This window comes from Rhinoraja longicauda, chromosome 11 (genome assembly GCF_053455715.1).
Source record: "Rhinoraja longicauda isolate Sanriku21f chromosome 11, sRhiLon1.1, whole genome shotgun sequence".
NCBI classification, from domain to species: domain Eukaryota; kingdom Metazoa; phylum Chordata; class Chondrichthyes; order Rajiformes; family Arhynchobatidae; genus Rhinoraja; species Rhinoraja longicauda.
In genome coordinates, this window is record NC_135963.1 from 29,927,697 (window position 1) to 29,954,813 (window position 27,117).

At 39.9% G+C, this 27,117-nt stretch overlaps 1 protein-coding gene across 14 annotated transcripts in view; it reads right to left on the reverse strand.

Annotated features, from left to right (window-relative positions):
- nfia (nuclear factor I/A) overlaps positions 1-27,117 on the reverse strand; it is a 663,295-nt gene that overhangs the window by 63,141 nt on the left and 573,037 nt on the right. For all 14 annotated transcript variants that reach the window (XM_078407283.1, XM_078407289.1, XM_078407293.1 and 11 more), the window contains one exon: positions 6,089-6,276. In XM_078407283.1, coding sequence (XP_078263409.1) covers positions 6,089-6,276 — 188 coding nt within the window. The remainder of the gene's footprint in view (positions 1-6,088; positions 6,277-27,117) is intronic.

Consider the following 27,117-nt stretch of genomic DNA (forward strand, 5'->3'; position numbering starts at 1 on the left):
AGATCCTTCTTCAGACTGGTTAGGGGTAAGGGGAATGAGAGATATAGACGGGTGATGTAGAGAGATAAAGAAGAATGAATGAAAGATATGCAATGACGATAAAGGAAACAGGCCATTGTTAGCTGTTTGTTGGGTGAAAACAAGAAACTAGTGCGACTTGGATGGGGAGAGATAGAGATAGAGGGAATGCTGGGGTTACTTTAAGTTAAAGAAATCAATATTCACTGGGCTGTAAGCTGCCCAAGCGAAATATGAGATGCTGTTCCTCCAATTTGCATTTAGCCTCACTCTTACAATGGAGAAGACCTAGGACAGAAAGATCTGTGTGGGAATGGGAAGGAGAATTAAAGTGTTTAGCAACCAGAAGATCAGGTACGTTCAGGCGGACTGAGCGAAGGCGTTCAGTGAAATGAACGCCCAGTCTACGTTTGGTCTTGCCAATGTATAAGAGTTCACATCTTGAACAACGGATACAGTAGATGAGGTTGGACGAGGTGCAAGTGAACCTCTGCCTAACCTGAAAGGACTGTCAGGGTCCCTGGACAACGTCGAGGGAGGAGGTATAGGGACAGGTGTTGCATCTTCTGCAGTTGCAGGGGAAGGTACCTGGGCGGGGTGGTTTGGGTGAGAAGGGATGAGTTAACCAGGGAGTTGCGGAGAGAACGGTCTCTGTGGAAGGTGGAAAGGAGTGGAGATGGGAAGATATGACTAGTGTTGGGATCCTGTTGGAGGTGGCGAAGATTTTGGAGGATAATGTGTTGTATGTGACGGTTGATGGGGTGAAAGGTAAGGACAAGGGGGACTCTGTCTCTATTGCGACTAGGGGGAGGGGGAGGAAGGGTGAAGCTGCAGGGTAATGAGGAGACATGAGTGAGAGCCTCATCTCTGATGGGAGAGGGGAACCCCCATTCCCTAAAGAATGAGGACATCTCGGATGTCCTGGTATGCAACACCTCATTGGGAGAGGGGAACCCCTGTGCATTAAAGAATTAGAACATCTCGGATGTCCTGGTATGGAATGCCTCATATTACTTAAATCACAACTGGTCTGCAAATCTACATCATGAACACTGTAATGAGGATTTTCTTTGCACATTATTGGGGAGCTCAGGCTAACCCACTGATTTTTACAATATTGAATCTGCACTTGTACTGTTAAATAATTCACGAGTTTTCAGATGATCTAAGCAAATGAATCCTCAAGTATAAATGCTGGTATATTGATTTGATGTCTGGACAACTAGGTATTTTCTAACTCACTGCAGACAATATCCACTACGTGTTGTCCGGAATGTCTGAAAGCATGATTACATAAAATAACGTTTCAATATATAATGTCTTTTGTATGCCTATTATAAATTGGATCTCAAGTTGTCTGTTAGTATCCTGTTAGATGTTTTGTTATGTTAGGTGTTCAAATGGTAAATAAGTGATCGATCATTTGAATGTTATACTTATGTATGAACATATACTATTTTGTACATCCCTCTACAAGTTGCTTCAGCAGTATGGATTGCAGATTTACTGCAAGGAACTAGTATCATTGTCAAAATAAATCTTATTCACTGACCTGAAAAAGTCACAAGATAAAATATCCCAATTGAAATTTGTCCTGAGAGCACTGAATGAGAAACAAAACTGTGACCAGAGACCAGGGGAACTGCCATCTTTTTCTTGGTCTCTAACGTAGAAAAATATACATTATGCAGAGGGAATAGTGAAAATTAATTTAAACTGATTTGGGAAGGTTACCCATAACAGTCACAATGTCCACTTAGTTTTTAAATGGGAAAGACTGAGCAGAAATCTGCTCAGTCCTTCCTATTTGAATATTAAGTAAATCATCAGTCACTCAGTTACAGTGCCAGACCAATGGCACCAGGAAACAGTTCTATTTTTATCCAAATTAGTCCAAACTAGGAGGTGTCCTTATTTGTAGATTCTCTTGGCAGATTGGTTCACAAGGACAAAACTACTAGTTGTACTGATAGATTAGCGCAAATCCTCTGTACGATATTGGGATGGATTATTGCGTCTTCCTGAAAAAGCTTAATCAAAAATGAAAGCAAATTTCAATAGCTTTATCAATAGATACACATCACTCCATTTAACCCTGTCTTTCAATTGATGGCATGGACAACCTCTTTGTTTTGTTTTATTCATCATTTGCGATATTGGTCCTCCACCGATTTTCCCGGCACCCTTGGTGCCAGAGCCTTGCTGGATTATCTGTTCTGCTGAACCAACAGAGTTCATGGCTTCTGAGAGGCCTCCAATGGTAGCAGAATGGTCAGCCTAGGCTGCCCAGGGGCCAAGATATCGACCTGCAAAGTTGGCCTTGGTCAGCTATGGGAATGGATTTGCGGCTCCGGTTGGGCCACATTTTCAGGGGGACGTCAGGCGGGGGGAGGAATTCTATTTTCCATCATTTCATGACATGTACTATCATTTAATATCTTTCACCTTCATGGTGTCTTCATTCCATGTTTGGAAAACCTCAGCAGATTAACTTCAGGTTTCATTGCTCTACCCTCTTACTTAGTAGTTAGTTGACACATGTGAATGTGTAATCCCTTCCCCTTGTAAACATCCTTTATTTTTGAATCATGTTACACGATTACAATCAATCGATTTACTCTTGCTCTTTGCAAGTAAACCCTTGCGCCAAACCGTTTTGAAATTACTTTTGGGACACTTCCACATCCAGGTTGTTCAAAGATTGCTCAACCATTCAACTAGTTTAGTAAGATAAGATGAAGATTAATTCCCTCTATTTCTCGTGGATGATTTCGAGAACAGTTAAAATGTCTGGCTGCAATTACCTATCTTTTCTCAAACTTGTGAAAAATGAAATCTCAAAATTAGCTGCATGACTTTGCTCAGTTTTCTTTTCCAAATTTTTGGCCATTATTTCATTATCTATGACTACCAAAATCCATAATTAAGTATTGGATTATATGCAGATATTAAGGCTGTAAGCAATACTTTCAGTCTGAAACGTAACCCAGCTCATATGAGATAACAACAGTTTTAATTCTAAATGTATGGATTGACAAAGAATACATTTCCCAACGTTTACATCGAATTACTCTCCTCCAATTTTTCATCAATATCAAAGTGATAGCTAAGTAAAAGTGGTTCCATTAGCATTTTCAATCAAACTATTTTTGAGTAAAGTTTCGTGCACAAATCTGATCTACCACATAACCAAAACTGTAAAATAACAGCCATAGTATTCAGAGACCTCCAATATCTTTGGGCCAGCGTGTTTCACAAATATTGCTGCTAAAGTGAAGAATTGGATGCAACTTCATCCCATGTAGATGCGTATAGTTTCATGAGTGTTTTACAAGGCCAAAAAATGAGAGCTGTGATGCAGGAGTAACCTAAACAACAGAAATAAAATGGACAGAGTGGCTTCATTTGATTCCATAAACTCGATGATTCAAGTTCCAGCTATTGACCGATGTAACATGTTCTTGATTCACCTCCCTTCCATCTGACAGAATGGACTTTTTGGCAACCTGTATTTGCTTCATACATTCACCAGACCTTTTGGGTTCAATGGAGGGCAGCCAAAGATCTGGACCATTAATCCAGACATAAGATCAATACCCACAATATCAGTTGGGAAATACAAACTTATCTAACTAAATACACCTAGTTTGTTAAAAAAAACTCATCTCAGCATTGGAAACGAAGAAGCCACTGGATTGTCATACAAAATAAATCTGGTACATAAATGTCCTTGAGGATTTCTTCATTGAAAGACATATGCCATCCTTACAATGATCAGTCCAATTTGTGAATCTATATCCTTTCTTGATTACCTTCACAGTACTGACGGAAATTAGGAATGGACAAACAAATACCAGCGTCACCAACAACATCGACATCCTATAAAGGAACAAAAAACAATCCAGTCCCTCAAATTAACAAATTTCCGAATTTACCATATTCTGAAAGTTTTAGTCGGACTCCAATACTCCCAGTATCTTTACTCTCTACTGGTAGTGAATTTTATCTTCATGTTTGTAAAAGGTCAGCGGATCAACTGATATGTCTCACTACTCCTTTGCTTGAGTTACTAGTTTCCATTCCAGCCACACTGTTCCACCCTTTCATCAATTGTAGAACATGAGGAAGTAGTCCCATTAAGAAATGATGGTAAACAAAGGATGGGAAACAGCAAATCACAGTGGAACAATTACAATATTTGATTGTTAAGAGCGACGTCATTAAAAAACACTCACCTGTTCAACTCCATCATTACTGCCATAAGCTCAAATTGCATTTCCTATCGGCTGTATTTCTAGTTTCAACCCACCACGAGTTGCCAGTTCCACTCTTCTGCCCCTCGCTCGCCATTGTGCTCTACTGGTGCTACTTCCTCCTCACTGCTAGCCGAAGCCTCACTTCATTTTCTTTGTTACAATGGTTCCTAATGACCAAATCACTCATATAACTATAACCCCCCCCCCCAACTGACTGGAAATGTGACCATTCGAAGGCCAAGTGTCACACAGTCCTACTAATCTAAACACTCTCCCATGTCACTGCTCCCTCCTCGTATCTGAATATTCAAGCTTACACAATCCAGCTGAAATCCATTGCTTTAAGTTGCTGCAAATGTTATTGAATCTGACATCTGATATTCCAGCTGGCTGTGCATGTCTGGGCTCAATAAAACAATCTGCGTGGCATAGTAGAACAATGCATTAACCACATCTAGCTTTTACCTCTTTCTGAAGAAGGGATGCACTTAAAAAATAACTGGCAAACAGAATATCTGCGTGGAAGGACAAGCGACCAGTTACAATGCAAATGCTTTATCTCCATGACACACGTGGCATTTTATTCCTTTGAGACCAGAGCTCAATGAAGTGTTAGCATTGCAAAGTTCTGATATATTAACATTGTTTTTTTCTTGAGAGTTTTCTGGCTCAGGGACTGATGTTCGGCTAATGCCACTTCAAACCTACGCCTGAAGGGATTTATCTCCGGTTCTCAGCTACACTGGTGTGAGAAGGTGCCAGCCTTGGAGGGGAGATTTACAGAGCTATTCCCTTTCCACTGTTAAGATACATCAGAATAGCAGCCATACAGCTTGAAAGGGGAATGGCCCCTCATTTGGTCAGTCTCGTGTGGTTTGCCAACACTGGCACAGTGAGAAATGAATTATACAGCTCAAAAATACAATTTCAGGAGATCAGATATGGTATATACCTACTTCAGTATTTCTCACTGGGGTCAGAAATGTCTATTATGCTCTTCAATTTTAAAAGCCACAGGCCGTCTCCGAGTTATGAATACCCGACTGATGAACTGCTGGACATATTATTATATGTAGCTCACATAATATTATTAAATTCAAAACTCTGACATACGTTCATTACTACAAATGGCAGAATTAGTTTCCACTCTCTTTTCACCTTTCATAATTGTTCTTTCCTAACAGCTTTATTTGCTTTTTATGCCATTCATTGCAATATTGTGGAGAAAGGATAACCATATTGGGTGATGTTTGTGTAGTTTCCAACCTACGGACAAAATCGACTTGAGGATGTCCATAAAAATGGAACCCATTCATTACCCTCGGACAGCCTGTACATGGCTATTTGTGATCTCTTTCTTCACCTGCATGATCTGATAGAATGAATGGTTTATTCTTGTCATTGATGAATCACTATGTAACAGTACAAAGTTTGAGACATTCCCACTGCCGCATCTGTATAATCCATGTTATTTTGGAATTTTAAATGCATTATGACAGGCCATTACCAGCGATGCTGAGTGGGAAAAAAACCCACCACTTCGAAGCACGTTAAACAAATACAAATTCACACAAAGTAACAAAATCATTAAACTTCAGTATCCTGGGAAGCCTAAATCTGAGGGGAAGGTTTAAACTTACATCTGCTGGTGTTTCATAGTTGACAGATTTGTAAATTACAGCCTCAATAACCATGATTAAAGGGAACACATGACATTAATGTGCAAGTTTCCAGTGAAATCTAGAAGCGCATCAAGCTAGAATGGTGTAACAAACTGTCTGTCTAGCAACATGAAAAATAAAATGTGGCCTTACATTTAGGAACCCCACCTGTCCTGACTGCTGGCTGGTGTCAGGGCAGACAAGTTGGACAAACTCCTTCAGGCTTTCCTGAGTAGGGTGTGGATGATAACGGATGGCCGTGTGTGAAAAATAAGGACCTGGCTGCTGGATGATGGGCGACGTTGGAAAATGTAGAGTTGAAGCTGTTGCATGAGGACTTGCTGTAAAAAAAAAGAGACATGGTAAACAAAATCAACTTATAATGTTACTGTATTAAAATATTGTTTTCAACATATAAACTATACAGATAAATGTCAATTTTAATTGCTGAATTTTAGACATAATTATAGGTTAAATGTTTTGCAAAAATCTATCATTTTGGAAGTTTCTTTATTCTGCATTAACTTATTTAGAGAATATGGACAGAAACAACTCAGAATGTTTTAACATAGAATACATGTTCTTCAAATGGACAGACACGTGTGCACACAACTATTTGTTATTTTACTGTAAATTTGAAACTAATTATGCTTCAACCTCAGTATAATGCGGGTGTTGGAGATATATTTAACACCTACGTTACAAGCTAACCATATTGTAAGTGAAACTATCATTTATCTAATCTTCATCTTGGGAAATACAATCATTCCCAATGTGTATCCAAAACCACAATATATGTTGAAGTTGCGCTGTAATAATAGTAATCGTTGCTCGGAAGTTTGTTTCTAATTATAATTTTTTCAAAGAATCCTTATTCTGACAATCACCACCTCTTGAAGAAAATTTAAAAAATAAACAGTTAAAGCCCAACGACGAATTCAAGGAATAAAGAGGCTGCAAATGTCACTTCCGAAGTGACATGACCTTCAATTAGTGATATTGAAGATTATTCCACATGACAGATAGGAGACAATATTTCATAACAAAAACGATAAATCCAATCACACCCAATTTCAAAAATGACATTTGATTGGCTAAATAGCATCTGCATTATCTGTTGGGGGGGAGCTGGAAAACACTCATTTTATTTTGCTATTGTTATAATGCCACCAATATAAAAAGAAACACAACAACCCATATGTGGCAACGTAAATTTATAGAAATCCTGAAAGAATATTGAATTACAGTTGTAAGGTTTGACTGAAGGAACTGCTGAGCCCATGTTATGATGATAAGTCATGGACTGAAAATATTAAACTCTGTTTCTCTCCCCACAAATGCCGCCAAGCTTCCAGTATATTTCCAGTATTTTCAGGGCTTTTTTTCCAGATTTTCAACAACCTGTATTTTGTTTGTTGAGCATGTGTTCAGGGATCTAAGGTTTTGTAAAACAATTTCTGAATTTTCAAAGAAAATGAACAAAATATTGGTTTAGGATTGCCAAAGCTTTGCCGGTTAGTGAGAAGCTCCTGCTGAATTGTGCAAGATGTGGGGCAGAGAAAGAAAATACAGATGAGGATTAGTTTGTCATAAACACTAGAATGCAATGAAATTCACATGAATCTGACAGAGTAAACAGCATAATGCAGTAATGATAAACACAATAAATACAATGACGAGTGCAAAACAGCAGAATGGTGCAAGATTGAAGCGTAATCCAAATTCGTGCAAAATTCATTACAGTATAATAGCTGAATAATTAAATGAAGTAGGGATAAGGGTAACGGTATGTGGCAGCATCTCTGGAGAAGGGGTATAATGGAGAAGATTGATTCAGGAGTCTGATAGTAATGGGGAAGAAGTTGTTCTTAAGTCCGGACATCCAGGCTTTCAAGCTCTTGCAGCTTCTCCATAAAGGTAGAAGCTAAAAAAAAGAAATGGCCAGGGAGGCAAGCATCTATGATGATACGTCCAGCCTTTCTGATGCACAACTGGATGGAAGGAGATGTTGAGCTTGTGATAGTCAGGGCTGTGTTGGCCAGTTGTCATACCAGGCTGGGAAGCTTATTTTCTATAGGACATTTATTGAAGCTTAAGAAAGTCTTTGTCAAATGCCAAATCTTCTCAAACGCATAAGAAAGTGAATACACTGATGCGTTTTCTTGATCATCGCATCAATGTGAAGGAACCAGTTATGTTGCTAGTGATATAGTTGTGTAGAAACTCAAAGCTGTCAACCTTCTCGGCAGAAGCTGCATTGATGAGGAGAGGATTGTATTCACCCCCTCGTTTCCTTTGGTCAACAACCAATTTTTTTCATCCTCTTGACATTAAGGGCTAGGTTGTTGCCATTACACTATGATACAAAGTTCTTAATCTCTTTCCTGTACCTTGTCTCAACATTGCTTATCTGGCCAACAACAGTGGTCTCATCAGAGAACGTAAAGATTCCTTGCTCGATGCCTTGTACACTATGCTTCAGGGTGGAGGAAATATTACGACCAATTCTAACCGACCGAGGTCTACCGGTGAACAGGTCTAGCAGCCAGTTGGAGATGGAGGCTGTTACCAATTCATTATTTCAAACCACTTCATTATGGTCGATGATAGAACTACTGGGTGGTGGTCATTGAGAGAGGTCACTTTATTTTTCTGAGGGACTAGACTGATGGAGGTTTCCTTGAAGCAGATGGGGACAGTAGACAGTTGTAGTGTGAAGTTGAAGGTGTCGGTGAAGACTGTGGACAGTTGGTTGGTGCAGGTTTCAGAATCCATCCGGGGACTCCATCTGGGCTGGCTGCTTTCCGAGAGTTTACCCTTGTAAAAGCAGAGCTGACTTCTGCCTTCGGAGTCTGAAGAAGGGTCCCGACCTGAAACGTCACCCATTCCTTCTATCCAGAGATGCTGCCTGTCCCGTTGAGTTACTCTAGCATTTTGTGTCTATGTTCTGCCATCGAGATGTATAACTCATCTCTGAATTCCAGATCAGACTTGTAGCGCAGGAGAATTTATAGAATAAGAAAAACTTTTCTTTAGTATTTTAAAATTCTTCAAGTACATATTGCTGCCCAAAAATACTATATACTAAGAATAATGTTATTGCTTCACGTATCATATAAATGAAAAAATGTTTACCGGTTATACTTATGATAAAATGCAGTAATATGATTCAGCAATCAATGATTCTGAACATCTGAAAACAATTATTTCTAATGGAATAAATTTTGAACACTGCCAAATATTTTAGAAGTTTTACAATTCAACATTTATGATATTAGTTTACACTTAAATATTTTCATGGAGCAAAAGCTGGAGATTAGTTAATGTGCTACAGGGACCCTGAAGGGATTTCAGAACGTTACAATCAGTACTCTTCCAATCACATTGTAAAATATTCCTTTTAATGTTTTTCTTTCCCTCATGGGTTGGTTTGCATCATGTCCTAACCAAGATGTTGTCTACATTTGATGCACTGCATGCTATTCAACGTTATAAGCAGTTTAAACAAGTCTACAAGATCCAGTTGGAAAGAAATTATTTGGTCATTCTCCTACCAAAAATAAGGAGTTGCACGACTGAAGAGACAAGAATTGATTTTATGCACATCACTTGTATTATGCGCTGCCCTCCACTCACTGTTTGTATCCAGGCACACTGCCGTAGCTTTCGCCAGGATTTTACAGCTGCTTGCCCCTTACATATGCCTTCTTTGGTTACATTATAAATTAGCCAAACAAGGCAAAATAAAATCCTTTAGTTACTCTACAAAAACATCTCAGATTGGTGTGAATCGAAGAGGACGCATCTCTCCACTCACTACTCAATTCAAATTTGTTATCAATTGTGGTGCCGTTGTGGTCTGGTGGACTGACCTCTACCTTATAGATGCTCCAACAGCAGCTCATAGGCACCTTCTCATACCTTCCTCTGGACTACGACTCCACTAACAATAACATGCCAAACCTTCTCACCTCCCACCTTGTCTCCTGTAAGGATATCATCTCCTTCTCTGTTTCTCTGTCTCCGCCACATCTGCTTTTCAGTTGAGGCTTACCACTCAAGGATACCTGAAATGTTGTAGTGATGGAGCCCCCACACACATTTCCTACGCTTGCTTTCACACCCTTCTCCCAGACAGAACAGAGATAGAGTTCCACTGTTCCTCAACTTTCACCCCACTAACTTCCACATCCAGCATACTATTCTTTGCCTGTTCCAACAGGATCCCACAACCGGTCCCATCTTCCCTTTTCCCACCCTTTTTACTTTCTGCAAGGACCACTCTCTCTGTGACTCCCTGGTTCCTCCTCACCCACCCCTCCCTGTCTCCTGGTATTTCCCCCAGCAACTGCAGGAGGTGCAAAACTTGTCCCTACACTTACTCTCTCACCTCCATCCAGGGACCAAAACAGCTCTTCCAAGTGAGGCAATAATTCACATACACCTCCCCCAACATTCAATGCTCACGATGTGGCCTTGAAGGGCTAGGCAACCATTTTGCAGATCTCCTGTGCTTTGTCCACATGGACCATCCTGAGCTTCTGTTTGCGCATCGTCTCAGCTCTCCTTCCCACCCCCACACCGACCCGTCTGTCTTGGCCTTCTCCACTCCCTGGCCAGGATGTGCCCCAATACAAACTGGAGAAAAACAGGATTTCATTCTGCACTTGGGTCGGCTACAGCCCAAAGGGATGTACACTGAAGCAAATGAATTGAGTTGCTAGTCTATGCTTTTTACACCTTTTTCTTCCCGTTCAATGAAGCAGAGACTACAAACGGAGGTTAGCATCATTAGTTCACATACTTCCAAACAGCAAAGCCATGAAGAAGAATAAGTTTCCTTGGAAATTACTTCTTGAGACATATCAGGGACTTGGAATTATTCATGCCTATCGATATCATGCAGTGACTCCAGCTTCAATGGTGATGCAGGAAGACTTTACCCCAACACTCTTTCAGACTGTTAGTTACTGCATGAGCTGAGCAGGTTTCAAATTGCTGTTACTCTCTCCCCTAAGGGAAATTATAATAGCCAGCAGCACATGTGGAAATGGGAAATGTGTAGCATCAAGGAAATAATGTCTTCACATTGCAATCCTAAACTGAATTTAAATGTACTGCTGTAAATTATTTATACTGCAGTAATATTTCCCATCTTGTTTCTTGACCAAGCAAGACATAAATCATTTTAAAAGTGCTGTTAGATATGAAAAAAATTATATCAATGCTGCATCCATTTGTTGGTAATGGCTGTACGGTATATTATAGAGCCGGTTAGGTCACACGTTTAAGTAGGAAACACTATTTTTGAATTAAAACTTCTGGGAATCTAGCAATTAAAAAAATCCTGCATACTAATCCAATACCAAAGTATTTAACAGAGTGAGACATAGATGTCTAGAATTTGGAGTAAAGTGTATTCATCCTGGGCAGCACAATCAACCCACTCCTATTTGCAGATTCAATCATGATCCTCCGTCAAATGTGCAGGCACATTCAAGTTGTGTGTTGTGGTGAAGATCCCCAGAATTACCACCACAATTTGCCACATCTGTTGGTACATTCCTGTGCTAATTGATGCCAGAGCTCCAGCATTCTCTACAGAACAACAGCACTGCCGTGTTAGTGGGGATAACTGATGGAGCACTGCAGGGGAAGAGCATCCTCCTTAGAGGACTTCAACATGGACATGGTTATGGCAGAGATCAAGCAACATATTCTCTACACCAGGTGTGCTAGAAGAACTAAGACTCAATATAAATAGGTGCGGTTTTGAGTTGCATACGAGGCAGCATCAGTGCTTGGGATGATTCAGTTTGTCCTCTATGTCCCACTCCTAAACTGGAACAATGGCTTGAAGAATCACATGCTCCTTCAGGATGTCAAAGTAAATGCTCTCATTTTATTCTGCCTTCAGTCTGAATTGGCTTCAACACTCCCCTACCCCTGCCCACCAACATCTTCCTCCATCCTAGACTTCCCCTCACAGATAAATAATGGCAACCATTACTACAGTTGCTCAAACTCCTCACTGCCTTCTCCTTTCTTAGCAGCTGTTTTTGTTCTCTCTCTCTCTCTCTCTCTCTCTCTCTCTCTCTCTCTCTCTCTCTCTCTCTCTCTCTCTCTCTCTCTCTCTCTCTCGTCTTTTCTTGCTCATGCATAGTCTTTTCTTTGACGGGATGGCACACAAACAAAAGCTTTTCACTGCACTTCAGTACATGTGGCAAAAATAAACAAAACCACATACGTACATACACACACACACAAACTGGACAGGACCATAGCACTGAAAATAAGTTCAATTTATGGTGTCCGCAACAAATGTGCGCAGCTAAAGAATGGTAAAATATTCTAATCACTGATGATTTGCAGGCTAGAGGAGAGGGAACCCTTTGTTTGGCATTAGCATGACTTAGGCCATGGATCATGATGCAGCTGATAGTCTGTATAGTAACTTAGATCTGTAGGTATCTCTGTATCTTTACAACACATCCTTCCCTCAAATCAATTAATTATCTCTAAATGTACTGACCACTCTGCCTAACTCCAACACGTCCTCACTCTTGCAATGCTCTGCTTTTTGTTATTATCATTCCCAAGCCTGGGGACCCCTCAACTTTTCCCACTCCCCCTTATCCCAAACAACCCTACCCCAAGAGAACCACTCAAAAGAGGAGAAATAGCTTATGTCTGTCACAGGCAAGCGGCAGCACAGGTACTGGCATCGTAAGGATTGAGTAACCTGGATAAGAGCCTCATGTTTCATCTGGATAGATATTGGACAGTCCTGGTTGCTGTCGGACTAGAGAGATAGTGAAGCACATCAGGTCACCTATCAGGAGTATGCATGGGGAAGCTGATATAAATACATTTGGAAATTCATGCTGCATTGTTTGGCTTGCATGAAAGTAGGAGATGTTAGGAAATATGGGGGAGTCTTGCAGGTCCTTCCAGAATGGAAGTGGTACATACTCTCCACAGGACAATGAGTGATGGAGCAAGTTTCAACTTTCGGGACTGTTGGGCTCAGAACACGCAGAGTCTAAGTGCCTCCTCTTAGTAGTCTGGGGGCAGGCTGCAGTTCTGCAAAAATGAGAACCGAGAGCAAGAACAAAGAACTGCCTTACAGGAATTTATTGTCTGCATTGGAATGGATCTGTTGACATATGCATGATCTGGTTATGGCAATTACAAAGGTCCAGTCCTCGGGCAGCTTCACCGCAATAGAGAACATGACATGGTGTCAGGATAGTCCTCCAGCAGATTAAAGGCAATGTACACATCTGTGTCACACACCTCCTTATTCTGACACTGTATTCACCAGGTTATCTTGTCAAAACTATCCATTGTACACACACGAAAGGTGGCACAGAAAGCGGTAAGATTTATGAACATGTGACAGCAGACAGGCAGCACAATGAGCTTGGAGACTTTCCCAAGAGGAATCACAAAATGGTTTCATTACTCTCAATGTAGAGTTAGCGACATGGAAAGTAATGCTTTTTTTGGTTCATTTTCAACACTTGGAAAACCTGTTTTCCTGCAAAGAGCCAGCAGCTTCTATGAAACAAAGCAATGTGGACCAATTTCACCAGACGATGCTCAAAATGAATGCTGTATGGCTTACTAATGTCACTGTATATATCCTGCAAATCTAATCTCTTGCATGTTATGTTATGCCAGGCATTATGACTGAAAATGCTGGGTCAAATCACCTGAACTATGCAGCATTCAAATGCATAAATTCCATCTAAAAACATTGATTTGTAGTCTCACAGTTCTCGAAACAAAACATTGTGATTAGCAATTTTTAGGTGTTTCTATTAAAAAATATCTCACTGCTGCTGTGGTGTTCTAAAACATAAGGCAGCGCAGCCAAAAATATTGATTTACATTGATTGGTGGTCTTTGCCTGACCCTCATGGAAGTTGAGACATGCTCCATCACTCATGGAGGTTTTGGAGAGGGTGCAGAAGAGGTTTATCAGGATAGAAGCAAATAAAATGACGAGAGGCATAGGCAGGACATTCTTACCCAGGGTGGAAATGTCAAAGTCTAGAGTGCATAACTTTAAGGTGAAAGGGGCAAAATGTAAAGGAGATGTGTGGGGCAAGGTTATTTTTTTACACAGAGTGGTAGTGTCTTGAATGCACTGTCAGTGGTAATAGTAGAGGCAGGTACCATAGTGGCATTGAAGAGGTTTTTAGATGGCCACATGGATATGCATGGAATGGTGGGATATGGATCACTGCATACAGAGGAGATTAGTTTAACCTGACATCATATTCAGCATGAATAATGTGGGCTGAAGGGTATGTTCCTGTGCTGTACTGTTCTACGGTCTATCACACATCTCTCAAGTTTACTCTGGAGACGGTGCCAAGTTCACTGATGGCAGTAGGAGTTATAATTGGGGTGAGAACCCCAAAATGAGAGCAAATAACAACCAGGATTTCCAGCCTAATGTATATACAGTGAACATTAAACAATTCTGGCTCTGACTCTGATGTCCACCTTGTGTGGCCTGCTAATACTCACAACTGGATAAATGGGTCTTTCGATGTTGTATCAGAGAGTGCCCACTGGCTGTTTAACACTACTCCAAATTATCTTCAAAAGGCAAAGGGGATTGGTGGAAGAATCAAAGGCTGGCAGGATAGTTAAATAGCAAAACTGAAGCCTTCCACTCCTATAGCTTGTCACCAAAGATATCACCGAGTGAATGCTCCGCTGCTTCCTAAAGATTCCTGAACTCCTTTTTCCTGGCCCTGAGAACTCTGACAGCTCAATCTACCTTGCACATAAACTTCCTCATTGGTTTGTCTTCATAATTTTGCGACTCCTTTATTTGTGTTTGCTGAAACTTAACAAAAATCAAATCTCATTTCTATTACATAAGAGAAAGTCCACACAGATTAGAATATAATATGTACACGAATTTGGATTCAATTGACTTCAAAATTCAAGGAACTTTTAGTCCTGTGTTAGTTGTTATACCTGCAAATTGCTGAAATGTGGTAATAATGTCAAACTCAATCCCTATAAACCAATGGATCCTTGAGTTTAATTTACTATTCTGACAATTTCAAATTTAAATCCATCCGGTTTCCTCTTCTCCCACACTATTGATATACCCCAAAGTCACAAATAGTATGGTTTGCTTTGTGGTGCACACCTCCTCATCTCCCTCCTCAAAGCTCCTCTTCTGCTCTACATCTAAATAGGACCATCTTCACTTCATCTTCTCTTGTTAGATAGAGCTCTAGGGCTAGTGGGGAGAAGGCAGGCACAGGTTACTAATTGTGGATGATCAGCCATGATCACAATGAATGGCAGTGTTGGCTCGAAGGGCCAAATGGCCTCATCCTGCACCTATTTTCTATGTTTCTATGTTTCATTCCACTCTTCTTATTCTAATCATAGCCATATCATCTCTAACACAGGCTGGTATTTCCACTTTAGATATTAAAAAAGCCTCCCAGGTATCTTTTCTTGGTCATCTCTTCTACCAAATCACCACGCTGCCTCTTTGTAACGTCATCTAAAGACAACAGAATCTACAGCCACACTCACCACTGAACTCTGCCCAACACTTTTATCAAATTAAAGATACAAGCAACTACAGATAAGACACAAAATGCTGGAGTAACTCAGCGGGACAGGCTGCATCTCTGGAGAGAAGGAATGGGTGATGTTTCGGGTCGAGACCCTTCTTCAGACTGATGTCAGGGAAGAAGGAGATACATAGATAAGGATGTGATCGGGTGTGAAAACAGGATAAGGGGAATTGAGATCGAGGAAAATGTAGAATAGATCAATGTTAGCTGGGAGAAGGTAACAAAAAAGCAAACGGAGATAAAGCAAAGCAAAAACAGATGCTGTTTTACAAAAAAGATACAAAGTACTTGAGTAACTCAGCAGGTTACGCAGCATCTCTGGAGAACATAGATAGGTGACATTTCTGGTCGGGATCCTTCTCTAGATCTTCTGACTTACTCCAGTAATTTGTGTCTTTTGGCTTACGATTATCAAGTTGCTTTTCCATCATCCAGCCTTTAATGAGTCACACTGAAGATTAAACCAATTGTTTTTGCACTCACTTTGACTAAATAAATAGTGCTTTTAATGTAGTAAAATATTCCAAGTCATCACAATTTATCTTTCTCTCCATTGTCTCAATTTGTACCACACTATTTATCATTTCACCATTCTGTTTGGCATGATGGTTTTATCCTTATTTCTCTTGCTTCATTCCAGTTTTGTACATTGGAAATTCATGGTGCTGTCTTGATTCTAATCTCAGTTTGCCTCCTTGTTCTGCATTCTGAACTATAGGAAATAATTATTTAATTCTAATCTCTTAAAACCTTTCCATTTTAAGAGGACAATTAAATCACCTCAACCATATGATTAAAGGGAAAACAAACCAGGTCAATGGTAAGTGAATACCTTCTATGTGGACAGAATAATAAATGGTTTCTTTGCAAAGTATGGGAGTGCAGATGGCACCTATGGAACTCCAGCAATAATACAAACATGACAAATACATATTTTTCAATTTAAAATAAAAAAATTAAATGGACAAGCAAAATATCTTCCGTTCTAAATGAAACTATTCCACAGATAAGATTACAACTAATTGATTTCTCTAACTTCAAGTAATCCTTGCATTCCCTCTCTCTCCATCCCTCCCCCACCCGAGTTCTCCAACTAGTTTCTCTGTCCTTCTGATTAATTTTAGTCGTTGTCACCCCCTTCAGCCAACAATGAACCAATCTCCATCTCCTTGAACTTCGTCTGCTTTGATGTGTCATTTTCACACCTTACATTCTCTTTGTACCCTTCCATATCTCCAGTTTCCCTCTCCCTTGACTCAGTCTGAAGAAGGGTTTCAACCCGAAACGTCACCCATTCCTTCCTCCCGCTGAGTTACTCCAGCATTTTATGTGTATATTTGGTGTAAACCAGCATCTGCAGTTCCTTCCTACACAAAGCTGTATCTAGGTTAACATGCCTGAACAAAGCTGATCCTATTATTTGTCTCAGTTCCAAATCTTATGGAAATCATGGAAACAGAAATTTACAATCAAATTTAGACTTGTAAGGGAAATGAACCTGATGTGCTTCTTCTTTCCAGAGAGTAGCTGGCCTGGACCAAGAGGCAAATGGACTACATGATAGCCAAATGATAGTGTGAGTAGATATCTCCAAGTCAACAAAAATCTTCCAGAATATAAACTAATGGAATGCTTCCATACAACACCTGACTATTACAAAAAATAAATAAAGTATTTTTATCATCTAAATTGAGACAAAATTTATACTTTATTTTGCACCAGTTTAGTTTGGAGTTATTAATTACTATACTTTTAACATTCAATGTGTGTCAGATGTTTGGATGTGAAAGGACAAAAATGTGGCCTGAGGTGCCACTTCCCCATCCCTTTAAGGTACTAGTGCCTTTTCAACCCACGAGAGACAAGGCTTTTTACAGCTGCAGCAGGAACACTTTAGAACTTGCCTAGCATAGAATTACTACATTAAAAAACCCATAAAACACACATCCATAAAACACACATCCATCAACACTTTCTTTCATCCATAATCCCGATGTTTGTCCCTTTTACATGGGGGTTAGGGCAAAGCCATACTGCCAATAAACATTGTCGATTTGAAAGGCAAGGCATAACTGGAGGCAATTGTGGAAGATTCAACGACATGATTCAACCATTATCAAGGAACTCAGCTCACTCTCGCCAAAATTTGGAGAAGCACGAATGATATATAGTAGGAAGTAAGGCTTCAAATGAATACTTATCAATCCCAAATCTTTCTTAACTATTTTCCATTTTATTTCATAATTTAACTGGCAACACTAGCAGAAAACCTGATGATGACAGCATAAAAAGAGATCTGCTGAACCCTTCTCCCACCTCCCCCTTTTTGGTGGTCCTATTTCAACAGCAGTTTGGACAGGTCAGATGTCTACCTTCCCACTGATGCCTCATTTCAACACAGAATATTGGGATAGTAGGAGCAGGTTGTGGAAAGGTTAGCAACATGAGTCCAATCTTAGGGTAGAGATGCACCACACCAGTCTCGGCTTGGTGGAGTCCCACCGCAGATGTAGATTTTTGGATTTTATGCGCTTTGGCCGTGAATAGAATACCACAGTTGGGGAATTCCCCTTAAACTGGGATCATGTAGGTCCATTACGCTTCATCTTTGTACCCAGGACCCAGGATTTGGTTTGGTGAAATGTTTTTTTTGGCAGAAAGGGACAAGGCGACCTCCAACCCTTTTCCTGCACATCTCTCAGAAGATGTATTGTAATAGTATATTGCATGACCCTCACCTCTAGAGCTACCTCCCGTCACCCAGTCTCATTTTTGACAAGCACACTGACTGAGAATAGAAACAAAATGCTGGAGTAACTCAGCGGGTCAGGTCAGGCAACATCTCTGGGGAAAAGGAATAGGTGATGTTTTGGGACGACACCCTTATTCAGGGGAGAGGGAAACTAGAGCTATGAAAAGGTACTAAAAACAAATGAATAAAAGGTATGAAAAGAACAAATCAAAGCTGACGCCGATGGCCAAGGAAGGGTGGAACCCACAATGGTCCAAATCATTGGTACTGGCTTCGATTTGTTCTTTTCAAACCTTTTATTCATTTGTTCTTTGTACCTTTTCATACCTCTAGTTTTCCTCACCCCTGACTCTCGATCTGAAGAAGGGTCTCGACTCGAAACGTCACCTATTTCTTTTCTCCAGAGATGCGGCCTGACCCGCTGAGATACTCCAGCATTTTGCGTCTATCTTCGGTGTAAACCAGCATCTGCAGTTCCTTCCTACACTCACTGATGGTGAAACTGCAGGAAGAGCGAGCTTGGCGAGACTGCTTCGATCCACAGTCTTTTTATCTGCAGACCATCCCCTTTGGAAGAAAGATGTCCTGTGTGGATGAGCACAGAGCGAGTTAATGCCAGTGCACATTATCGTTATTTTTCATGGCAATAATATACTTATTCCAAGTTCATTCCTAATAACGTCAATGGTGCCAGAAAATGTTCCAGCGGAACTAGCAAGTCTCAGTACAGTAAGCACTTAGGAATGTGCTCAGTGAATTCAAGACTGCCATCCAGAATCCCAAGGATCCTTCAATTGCTTCTATTCCACCAACTGTATGAAATGATAGCCAATCCTACAACCGATGGCAGAGCTGTGAAAGAGGGGCAACATTCAGGGACTTTTGTCAAACTAGAATTTTCTAGACTAAGAAAATTGCAGATACTTTCAAGTCAAGTTGAAGTGTAATATAACTAGATGCATGGTAAAGTTCCTTTGACTGTGTCTTAACTCACTCCAATTGTAACCTCACAATAATGTGCCTGTGACATCCCATATTAAAATTGAGCATCAATGCTAAATAGCAGGCAACTTGCACTGCTGACTTGTGCCATTGGTGGAAGGTGTTCAAACCTGCATTTCATGTAGGAAACTTCAATCCCTTCATTTCTGGGCTACATGTAAGCATATGTCCAACTTGTTAAACAGTAAAATACATTGTCTCAATTAGTTTAGAAACACTAGTTCAGACATTTTATGTTGGGGAAGAACGTATCTGCCTATCTATCTGTTTACAACATAAGTAAAACCTGTTCCTCGCTTAACTCAGACAATAATTTCTTTTTAAAGGCTTTCTACCTTGAACACACTTTTTGCGTAATTGTAATTAAATATGATTTACAGAGTTCAAGCAAAATGAGAAACAACATTTCAGATTTGTCTTTAGGCAACAGGTAAGAGTTAAAAAGCAGGGCTGAAGTCCCAAAGAAATAACTTAAGCTACACTTTCTTTTCATTGTACCAAATGCATTGTGGCAGCCACATTTGCTGCATCTGTGAGCTGTCTTGCCAGATGGCAGTAGCAGAGAGGACAGAGAATTGCTGATGCAGCACATCAAGTCCCCTCTTTTTCATGTTTAAAGCAGTAAGATGACACTACATAAACAACATAAAAGCTAGAATTTGGGGCTACAGTAATTCACTTAACATTTGGATGATTTATGGGGCTGTCACTGCAGTGTCTTGAAGTCTGTAACTCAAAAGGTTACAGAGTAGATGTTTCATTCAGTCAGTTGTTATTGGCTGTTGGAGTGATGTTTTCATATTACTTGGGGAAAGAGAAAGTGGGCCGAGTTGATGAATGCCAGAAAACCTACTGAACAGAATATGTGTCAGCAACAAAATATCCGCCTTTCCCATTTCAACAATTTTTATACACCTTTATTGCAAGGGGAATGGCATATTAAAGTAGGAAAGTCATGTTATAGCTGCTGTAGTCTTGTCATTTCAGAAGGGATACACATGCACTGCAGTTCGAAGAAGGTTCACCAGGTAAATTCATGGGATGAAAGAGTTGATTGAGAGTTTGAGCAAAATGGGCAACTGGATTCAATAAGATCGCATACGTTAAACATTGGGAGTGCCGCACATGATGAGTACGAGTACGCAATCTTCTTGAAACATAATCCAAACCGAGGGACTGAACACACTGAGAGGAAATTTCCTCTTGTGGGGAATCGAGAGCTGGGGACAATATTTGTGAATATTTGGAGATGAGGAGAAATGTCTTTCCTTAGAGAGCTGTGAATTTTTCGAATACTTTATCCCGGACAACTGTGGAGCCTGAGAAAGACAAATGCCTGGATGACAGAAGAAACAAAGAAAAGGGAAATAGATGGGAAAGTGGAATTGAACTATTTCTTGTGTATTTCTGGTGTAATTAAACTTCAGCCAAACTTTTAAATTTTCACATTTTTAAGCAATTTGAGCTGTAGGGAAAATAAACTACAGGAGAGGGATGTCTACCATAGGAAAGTGTTTTATTTTTACCTTTTGTCAGTTTCATATAAATGTAAACTTTACAAATGTAAATTCTGTATTCATGCTGTGATACATTAAACAAATTGCCCTTTTGATTGAATTTCTGAGAGTTACTGGGCAGGTCATGAAAATAATAGAAGCATTTTGTCCAAGATGTCATTATTCTGTGTTTTGCCGTGGGATTCTCTGGCAGAAATGCCCATTCATAATTATGTGGCCGTGGAATGATATTAGCACATGTAACAGGTTGTTCTATGTTTCTATGTTTCTATGTTATGGAGAAATAATCACAAATGAAAACAGAAATTGCTGAAAGAACTCACCAGGTCAGGCCACAACTGATTTTTATCATCAAGTCACACATCATTTTAAAAACAATCAACACTCAAGCTTAACTATGTCAAATGCCATTGCATGAAAAGATTTTTTTTCAAAAGGTTATCATTAAATTGATACCTCATAATCTTATGGTTACAAAGCTGGATCCACCCGTAGCCTGATCTGTGCAGCTGGAATCAGAGCAACAGTGGTGCTAATTTCAGAACAGGTCAGATAGATGGGATAGGAATACATTGCCCACACAAATTTTCTTCAAATCCAGGGAAATGGAACTTAAGTTTCGTCAAAATGATATGAACTGCAGGTGCTGGTTTACAAAAAAAGACACAAAGTGCTGGAGAAACTCTTAAGAAGAGCCCTGATCCGACACATCGCCTATCCATGTTCACCAGAGATGCTGCCTGACTCGCTGAGTTACTCAGCACTTTGTATCTTTTTTTCATCAATATGAAAACCTGTCTGAAAGGTTAAGTTATGACAGCAGTTTGAAAAGATTCATCCGGTTATGCATTTGAGCACAGAAGATTAATGGGTGATATAATTGAGGTGATTAAAAGGATTACAGGATTTTATTAGGTAGTCAGGCAAAAACCATTTCCTCCGGTGAGGGAATTGAGAGCAAGAGGGCGTAACCTCAAAATTAGAGCTGAACTATTTAGGTTTGTTGGCAGGAAGCATTTCATTACACAAAAGGTTGGTGAAGTTTGGGACTCTTCACCAAAAAAGGTGCAAAGCTGGTTTAATTGAACACTTACTAAACATGACAGATTTTAGTTGCTAAGGGTATGAAGGTTAAATACAAATCTAGGTGTTAGAGATTGAATGGTCATGATTTTATGTTTCACAACAGTTGTTGAATATGATTTTTAACATCCTGATACAACAATTCAACAATCGCCTCTCCTGTGTCAGGAATGGTGATATGGAAGAATCTGAATCCTTTACAGTTCACAGCAGCAGCGTGTAACCTCGTCATTTGAGGATATACTGCAATCAGTGCTCATTTATGAGACTATAATTCAGAAAAAAATTAGTTCAGGAGTTACAGTGTCAGCCCAATGAAAATCAGTTTTTCCATGGACCATATATTGAGAATGATGGTGGTGACAAAGTCTTTATTCAAAGTAATCTCTGAAGGGCAATGCAGATATATTTATTCATTTTGAGGTGAAACAGCAAAAATGAAAAAAATGAAAAGACAAAGGAAATAGTGGCCTGTCTGAGTGAAAGCGTGAAATCTGATTCGTTCTCTTGTGAAATAAACTATCGTGACAATGTTGTACTTAGTAAAAGGTTTGAATACATTTTATTTATTTAATCTGCCTGCATTGCTTTCTGTAAGAAGACAGGCCCCTGTCTCTTCAGCATCTTACAAGACACCAACGCATGTAAGTGCAACTAACAATCACAACCACCCCTCTTCAGAGGTTCGTTGCGGGCTAACAAATTTACCCAGCCTTGTTTATCATTCTCCAAGATTAGTGTAATAAAGTTTTTAATTATGAGTTTTACCTTGTAATTTTAACCTCTCGTTACAGTATAAAATAATTTCCAAAATAATTTCTCAGCAGGAGAACCTCCTGTTAATCTATGATTTTGCTCCTTCAAGAGGAGCAGTTAGAGACAAATATGAAAACATAAATGTATTGAATAGATTGGTCAGGTTAGTAATGACTATCTCGTAGATATATTATCTATCAACTATACACAGAAAGGACCAAGGTATTAAAATTAATTTATAGAATATGAGCAAGGTTCGCATTTATAACCTATCTCTTATTGTCCTTAAATAAAACTGGTGTAAACCACCTTCTTGAACCATCAGTTTGTTTTCCAGTCAAGTGGACTGCTTTGTCTGGGATTTACAGCATCTGTAGCTTTAAAAGCTTTTTGGTTAATTTTCCACAATGTTCTGTTTTCTTTTTCAATATTATTTCTCAAAAGTAAAATAATCTGTTAGATTTATTGGTGAAAATACAGACCACGAAGGGTAAACATCAAGGGATGATGTTACTACCTATTTGCTGAACTGATTAGATAAATTCTGCTTTGAGGAGATTGAGAATTTATGAACAATGGATATTTTTCTTATTGATTAAAAACAGAAATACAATTCAATAATGTATTACATTAGTGATTTTTGCAAAGTGGTCATGGAATTAAGATGGATTTGGGCACAACAGAGATGGAGATATGGTTGGAAGGCAGAAAGAAAATGATAGAAGTGAGAGGAAGTTACTTGGACTGGGATGCTATGATCTTCAGCAGCAGCTACTTTACAGCCGTCTTTAGTTGATAGTAAACATGATTTTAGGAAATGAAAGAACAAACTTGATATTTACCATTTATTGCAAATGAAGGAAAGTAAGAGGAGATGATTTGTCTAAGGTGGTCAGGATAGACAGTTAGGCATCAAATCCAATTCAATGTAGAATATTCCAAATAAATAATTATGCGAGGGGCAATAAGAAAAACAAATCCACATGTCATTTATTAAAGGGGCAGATGAGAAGTGACATTCAAATACTTGCCTGTGAAATACACCATCTATGAAAAAAAAGTTAATATTTGGTTTTGTAATTACAAGTGTAATATGGACGGTATTTATTCACAAAATGCTGGAGTAACTCAGCAGGTCAGGCAGCATCTCATGAGAGAAGGAATGGGTGACGTTTCGGGTCGAGACCCTTCTTCAGACTGATGTCAGGGGGGTGGGACAAAGGAAGGATATAAGTTGAGACAGGAAGATAGAGGGAGAGCTGGGAAGGAGGAGGGGAAGAGAGGGACAGAGGAACTACCTAAAGTTGGAGGTCGATGTTCATACTGGGCTGCAAGCTGCCCAGGCGAAATATGAGGTGCTGTTCCTCCAATTTCCGGTGGGCCTCACTATGGCACTGGAGGAGGCCCATGACAGAAAGGTCAGACTGTGAATGGGAGGGGGAGTTGAAGTGCTCGGCCACCGGGAGATCAGTTTGGTCAATGCGGACCGAGCGCAGGTGTTGAGCAAAGCGATCGCCGAGCCTGCGCTTGGTTTCGCCGATGTAAATAAGTGGACAACCCGCGGTAGACATAGTACATTTCTTCCATTTTTTGCTGGGCTTCTTTGGGCTCCTGATGTATGGACCCAAAATTCACAATGGTGTTTCAATGCTCCTACTCCATTTTAAGCAATCCAGGGGCAAAGATTCCCACGACCTGATGAGGAAGCTACCCCTTTTCAAGGAAATTCTGACAGTTATCCTTGAATTGCTTCCACTGTCCACCTAATGTCAGTTTCAGGATTCTGGTGCTGGGCACACGAATGATGTAGCCTTACAAATTGGAACTGGCTGAATATAGTTAGAATCTCAGCACTGGAGATGTTGATTTGGAGGATCTTACAGACTACTTTTGTGGTATTTCCCCAGTGCATGATGTGCCTGATATGATTAGACATTGTTTCAGAAGGTAAGGATCATTGCTGCCCAGCAGAACATGAGCTTTGTGCTGGGTTTAAGATCTTGAACTCCAAACATTCTTTTTGTCAGATGGCCAAGGGCTGCATTGCTGCACTGAATGGCGAATTTCATCATTGATGTCTGCCTTCATTGAGAATTGGCTCCTGAGATATGGGAAATAGAGCAGATTGCCAGGGATATTTATTATCAAAATGTGATGTCATTCAGTCCGTCAGGTTGGCAGTGGAGATATGTTTTGTGGAAATAAGCTATACGGCCCATCTTTAAATGTTTCAATGACCAAGTTATCAATAATGAGTAGGTCATTTCTGGACATGTAGCCGCCCAATCTTCATCTGTGTAGTGCGGCTTAATGACAGGAGTTGTAGTGACCTTGATTTTAGGGTTTGAGGCAAGGTAGAGTCATGGAGTCATTGAGTGATACAATATGGAAACAGACCCTTTGCCCCAACTTGCCCACAGCAGCCAACATGTCCCAGCTACACTTGTCCCACCTGCCCATCTTTGGTAGGTTGAATTGTTTCTAATGGTTCTTGGAGATTAGTTCCTCTCTAGTGGGAAGCAAGCTTGATGGAGATGTGATATAGCACTGCAACCAGCAAGATAGAGAGAAATGGTGGGGAAAACATACAGCCTTTCATGACATCAATATACACTGTTTCATTATTTATGCACAGTAGGAGAGAGGCTTCAGGGATAGCTTATTAAAAATTACAGAGATGATTTCAGCAAGGATGATGCTTCCCCTCTCTGCACTGTCTAGACCCAGGGCCACAGTCTCAAATATAGGAGGCCGCCATCCAGATTGAGTAATTATTTCAGCCAAAACATAGAAAATATTCAGAATTTTTCATCATGGGTAGCTGTGGAGGTTCAGCCACAAAGTATATTTAAGAACAAGATCGATAGATTTAGGAATATTAAAGAAATCACAGGATAAAGGGATGCCACAACAAAGTGTCGCTCAGGTAAAATATTCACTATGATCCTACTGAATTGTAGAACAGGTGTAAGTACAATGACGTGCGACTGCTTCTTTTTCTCATCTTATTGTTTAACATTGCTGGACACATGACATGCATGTAGTTGGCAATGTTGAATATGCTTTGACTTGCCCAATATCTAGTCAAATGATAAGAAAAGTCACAACATGGTATTACACCACCTAGCAATTGTCTGTTAAATTCAACATTTAAAAGAATGTTAGAAACTCCAATCTTACCAATGATGCTTAATAATCTACTCTTGTTTAAAACCCCCCCATGTATTTGTGAAGTGCTTTGATATGGGTTTCTATGCCATTGGAACCATGAATGCAATTTGGACTTTGGTCTTTTTGCTATGAACCAGTAGGTCAGTGTAATCCCTCTGTTAGGATCAGATGAAAGACTCGGAGGTGAATTTACCCAGATATGTCATCCCATTTCCTTTGAAGTCACTTTGTACGTCCTTTTGCAAGCTATTACAATTTCCTTAATTAAATGAAGTGATTAGCCATTCCCTGACAACTGCAAGGATACTTAGATAACAAGTCTTGCCCAACCAACCAAGAAATGTTCTATAAATAGGTTCAGCACAATTGATATTAGCATATTAAATCTACTTGCTTTTTTTTACGTCAGGATATGCGTACATCTGTTCCTATGTCACAAGTTACTGAAACAATTAACTTCATCTGTACTGTCCTTCGACATTAGGAATGAAGGAATCCAAATCAAATCACTATACCATTTTGATTCACATTGGGTTTAAATTAGGGCGTCACATGTGGGAAACTTGATCTATGCACACCATTTTATTTACCTTTTACAAATAAAACCAGTTGTTTTCTGCATGTTTGATTACTTTTCTGAGTCAATTAACAACGGTTAGAAAATGGATCCAACTTCTTGGATCTGAATTTGGCACATTTCAGTTCTGCAAGCCTGAGGAATGCCTTGCATAAAATACACACCTAATAATGTCATCCAGTGGGCAGCAGCAGTTTATCTATCTACTGAAATATATTGACTGTGAAAGGTGACCTACGATCTGCATATACAACTCATTGTAAAATAAGGAGCAAATTCCACAGCAAGTTGGCAAAGAGAGGTAAATTGAAAGATCCCCACTGGGATACTGCTCTTCCCACAGCTTCTATCAGGCTTATTCATCCGTGTACACTTTTATCCCTCAGCCTTACTGACAGTGATCACAGTATCTCCATAGCAAGTACCTTCAATGCACGATATGACAACCACTGGCCACTGGATGAACCTGTATTCAACAGTGGCTCAGGTCACTCATGGCAAGGAACTGGTTGGGCAGACCATTGCATGAAGAATACCAGATATAGAGAGGCATGGCTGCTTCTCTCCCCTCGTCTCCGTGTCAGCCTTTGTACGCTGTTTTACTGTGGCTGCCAGAGAGAGTGTTCTTTAAGATATAACTCACTTACAGGCAGTCAGTGTTGCAGCGGTATGTATGGCACATGCCCTTCTGAAGACAGCTGCCATTG